The sequence below is a fragment of the Trachymyrmex septentrionalis genome, unplaced genomic scaffold (assembly GCF_001594115.1).
Source record: "Trachymyrmex septentrionalis isolate Tsep2-gDNA-1 unplaced genomic scaffold, Tsep1.0 scaffold22, whole genome shotgun sequence".
Taxonomy (NCBI): Eukaryota; Metazoa; Arthropoda; class Insecta; order Hymenoptera; family Formicidae; genus Trachymyrmex; species Trachymyrmex septentrionalis.
The window spans coordinates 4,232,243-4,237,489 of record NW_017305375.1 but is presented as its reverse complement, the minus strand read 5'-3'; the positions used below and the strand labels follow the sequence as shown (position 1 = coordinate 4,237,489).

General features: G+C 31.2%; 1 protein-coding gene across 1 annotated transcript in view; it reads left to right on the top strand.

The window, feature by feature from the left end:
* Positions 1-1,089: 1,089 nt before the first annotated feature.
* LOC108748403 overlaps positions 1,090-5,247 on the top strand; it is a 23,718-nt gene continuing 19,560 nt past the window's right edge. Inside the window, 2 exon segments of the mRNA XM_018486555.1 lie at positions 1,090-1,724; positions 4,045-4,567. Coding sequence (XP_018342057.1) covers positions 4,283-4,567 — 285 coding nt within the window. The 5' untranslated portion in view covers positions 1,090-1,724; positions 4,045-4,282.

The window sequence follows — 5,247 nt, the reverse complement described above, 5'->3', positions numbered from 1 at the left end:
TTAAATATCAAAGAATAAATATACCAAGTTTCAAGTTTATAATTTTTATATTTGTCTACAAAAAATTCTCAAAGAAAGGATACAAAAACGATACTAAAAGCAAGAATACTCCCTTAAAGGAGAATAATCTAATAAATTTCTCTGTTATTTTTCTTCATCTATAATTTTTGTTAATTATTCTTCTAAATATATAAAATCACTCTTTTTTGTGCAAATACTTTTCACACATTCCAGAAATGTTTTTCAATTGCGTTAAATAAATATGCGAATGCAAGAAAAATATAAACTATATTTAATTAAAATTTTAACTGTAAAAAAATTAAAAAAATATTTTTCTTGTATTCAAGTAAAATATTAATCAGCACTGAAATGCTTGTAAAATTGAAGCAAAAAGCCAGTTGAAGTATAGAAAGCCAGTCGAAATCGATATGGCGGTAAATACATGTGAAATATCGTTCATAGGACGCAGAAGTATCTTTTTTCTGTTACAAAAAGATACAATTAAATGTCACGAATTTTACTTATTAAGCACAACATTTTTACATTTGCATTCACAAACTTTCCTAATGGTTAACAATAATTATTTAAACTTGAAACTATATCTTATTTACATACTTAATTATTTTTAAATCGTGTCAATTTCAAAGACATTGAATTTGGAAAAAAAAATTTTTTATATTATCTTTAAGAAAGAGACATGTCTTTAAAAATATTAATCTTTCTGAAATATCGATTAATTTTAAAATAAATAAATAAACGCAAAAAAAAAGGGCAGATAAGAGGCAGTAAGAAAATTAAATTCGCGGTTAATCCTTACAGAAATCCAATTTAACTGGCCAATTTTCTATTACTAAAAATTATTTATTTTAAATGTTAAAAGCGTTAATAATAATATTTTAAAATACTAATATTTTTAATATTCAAAATAAATAATTAATCACTAATTTCCAGTATAAAATTTCTGTAAGATAGCGACTTATTTTTATGAGTCTTTTTATGCAGCTAATACGGCCCTGTAGCCGATAGCGCCGGTTTCAAAGCAACCAGAGTTCCGGCGTCGAATATGTTTCTCAGTTAGCGTCGCGACGCCGTCGTCGGAGGTACGCTGGAGATATTTATAACAGCACCTGGCGACAGTATTTTATTTTCACTTTTTGTTCTAAAAAAAGTCAGATAAGAGCGCATAATTAAACGAATATCGTTACTGCTTATAATTCTTAATTTGATTTAAATTAATTTTAAATAATAATTGAGAAAGAATGAGAAGGTGCGTTGCATATTATGTTAAACTATATCCTGGTAAAAAATTAAAATCTAACGGCACCATAAGGATCCATCTATAAAAAAGTGTATTAAAAGAACGACTTCGGAAACTTTAAGAGTTTTGTACGTAATTAGCGCGTTTCGGAATGATAATTCTTTCACGCGTTATTGACTCGCCGTCGTATCGTTTGCGAATCAGATAATCCGAAATAACAGAGTAAATCGGACCCATTTCTTAGCGGAGGAGGAATAAGAGACTATCTTCTTTCAAATGCTGTGGGAAAGGACGCAGAATATAAGAGTGACTCTCCCTACCTTTCTCCTGATCGGTGTCAAATGACGAACGAAGACGCGGGATGTCGAAGGAAATCGAAAAGGATATGCGTTGAGAAAGTGGGAAGGGACGTCTCCCTCGTCGAAAGGAAATACGAGCTTCCCTCAGTAATTTTCATCTTTCCCGTGTGAGTGACTCAATTACGCGAGGGGGATGAGTGTAGTCTTAAATCATAAAGCAGAACTGTAATTGTAAGCATATAAAAGCAAGGAATAAATACAGCTAGATAGAATATAAATTAAAATAATTAAAAATAAAAGAAGTAAAAATAAATATAAAATAACGTGATGAAAACGAAATAAAGTTAACAGTGCGTGAAAATTTATGCAAATTGTAAGGTGTATGTTTTTTAATTTTTTTAAAAGCTTTCACAAAGGAAATTCTCGCGTTAATATTTAAGAGAAGAGTAATATGATCAATGTGCAGTCTCGCGACTAATGCAATTTTCTGCAGACAGTGGCTGAATAAGAAGTACCGGATGGTTTAAGCTAAAGTGAAAAGAAATAAAATAAGAAGTAGTATCAACTTGCATCGTTAGAGGAAGAGATCAAGTTTATTTGCTCACTGTGGCTGAGATAGGTGATAAATCGACGACAACAGCTCATAAAAAGATGAAAGATCATGCAATATTTCTTATTATGCTTCTTTTGAAAATAATAAATTTGAGTTTTCGTATGTTTGTTCCATTAGTACAATTGCCGTTTATATCGGATTAAATTCACGGATGATACGGCGACAAATCGGATTATCACGCTTTTCTTTTGCATTGTCTGCACGTATAATTGTTTGTACACGATTATCTTATTTATACAAGAATTTTTCATAAAATTCTTAAATAAATTATTTATATTATATATCAAATTGAGAAATTATACAGTTTGTAATATTACAAATTAAAATTAGAGTCAGAATTAATACTCGACAAAATATCGTATCTCTTTGAATCTCTCTTAAAATCATTTAAACTTTTAGATAGTTTGGCATAGAAATTATATAAATTTTCGTATAAATATATTATAAATATTTGTACGTATTGACATAATTAAAAGCAATCAGAGAACATTAGAGCACATTTTCCGTTGAAAATTTAATTAAAAATTAATTAAATATTATTTCAATAATATCTTACAAAGTTTTACATGCAGCGAAATAATGTACAGTTTAGTGATAAAATCTCTCATGTCAATGTGTTTACTGTTTTAAATATTTAGATGTTTCCAATGTCATTGTAAAACTTTGCTTTAATCGTATCTATTCATATGCCATACTTCACATTAAATATCTGTTTTGTGCGTTAAACAGAATTGCATCGTGATTTCCACCAAATGCGATTGTGCAATTGTGTGAAATATAATTCTCTTTCACTGTCCGACACGTTAAGTGCACTTTATATATTACGATCTCATACTGTTTATTACTAGAACCCGTCCAATACGGCCATTGACTTACAACGTTATGTAATAATAATAATAAGAATAATTTTAGATAGAAACAGGATTTAGATTACAAGAGCGCAAGTTTGCGAGATCCCTAAGAACACGGTCAAGATCATTGGGCGCCTATGATTGGCATTCTTTATACTGTCATCATTGGCATTGATTAATTGGCACTGAAATTGATACTATTTATCTTTGAGAGATTGGACTATTAATACATTATATCTTTGAAAGAGTGTACTTGGAATAATTAACATATTTAAATTAGTATTTTTTTAAATATTCAATTTAATATTAAAACATTTTAATTCAGTTGAAACCTAATCGAAACGTTTTAATTAACATTACATTTATATACTAAGATATTGTAATATTGTATGTATTACTAGATATTGTAATATTAAATTATTTCAAGCTTATGCTTTTTGTAAAGTGATTTCGTTATATATTTCAAGCGGAAAATAAGATTTATTCGATAGAAATTTATTAAAGCGCTTCGTTTAATACTTTCGGTTAATTCGTTCCCCAATAAGTGAATATCTTCTTATTGCAATGTCTTAAATTGCAATAAGCAATTACTTGATTAAGAATTATAATTTTTTACAGTGTGAGATGTAGCGATATATTAATGGCCCTTCGTGATCATTTAAGAAGCCGCGAATGACCTCTTTCGCAAATTGCGGAGAGACACACGGTTGCTTTTCAAGATAAATCTCTTCCACAGAATCCCGCTCTAAGAGCTTGCCAACATTCTTCTGTCTGTTCGTCTATTTATACCTACGTTCAAATAAAAGTCATAGATCTGTGGAAAATAGCAAACGCGACAAAAAGTGGCTAAAGTGACACCAGTCGCCATTATGTCCAACGAGTTTATAGTAGTGCGAATTGTGCGTAAATGTAGAGTGATTTGTCTTAAACATTCGAGGATTTTTGATTCTCGTAGATCGTACGCAAGCGCAGAATCGATTGTCGTCACGTTGAATACTCTAACCAGTAATTGTAATCTTGTAGAACGAGGTGTTTCATCGGAGGAATTTAAATGCAGCCGGAAGAATGCGTTCCTTGAGGATTTGCTCTACAAGAGTATCGCACGATAATTTCTCCCTAAAATAAAATCTGGACGATTAAGGGAGGAAACGATCGCGGAAAATCGTCTTATTCGAAACGCGCGTAAGGTACTAAGAGCACATTTCGTTTAAGTGTTTACCATTTGTACGTCGTGACAGTCGTCGTAAAATCAAGTACAAACATGTCGAGTTCACCGCGAATGCGAAAGATGCCACCCAGGCCAAAGATCTTACTTCCGGTTCCCGGACAATACTATCCGCATCCGCAGACGGCGACCGGTATGGGTTACGTGCCGACGCCGTACGGACAAACGCCAGTACCTATGACTCCGGTTGCCGGCCAGCCGCAGATTTTTTACTCTAATCGGGCCAGCGAGTTCGTCTTTACGCAGTTTAAAGGGATCAAGGATCTAACAAAATCTGGTCTTAGTGTGGGTGAGAAGAGCGCCTTTTGGCTCTATGAGAAGGTAAGTGGGATGGAATCACGTAAACACGATAATTAACAAAAAATATCATAATTAATAGTAATCATTGTTATAATTTCATACTTAACAATATAAATGTAATATAACGCATGTGTTACATATAGTTACTTGGTTACATTATTGAGTTTAGTGAAATTATAACATTGATGTTAAGTTTGTTCGCTTCGCATGTTATAAAATATGCTTCACAATATGCTCCAATATGCATGTTCTGACATGTTTCACAATATACTTTAATATACATGTTCCAATATGTTCTTACCCAGAACTGCTACTGACTCCAACACGTTCATTGATAGGAGCATGTTGGAGCGTGTGACGCGAACAGATCTCCTATGTTACTATAAGTATGCAGTACTTAGGTACAAATACATAGATATTTTAAAGAAAATATACCGAAGTATAGGGGTACAGGTCTAGAAAAATAAATATGGTATATATATTTAGGTACTGTACCGAAAGATGCTTTTTTTCTGGAAATCGATTATGTAATTTTTTTCTTAATACGGAAATGTAAAAAGTAAAAAATTTTATGTATGTATATATATATATATCAATACACACATAAAACAAAAAATTTTTACTTTTTACATTTCCATTCTAGGGAAAATATTATATGATCCCCTAATACTTATACTTATATTTAGATACAATTTCTTCTG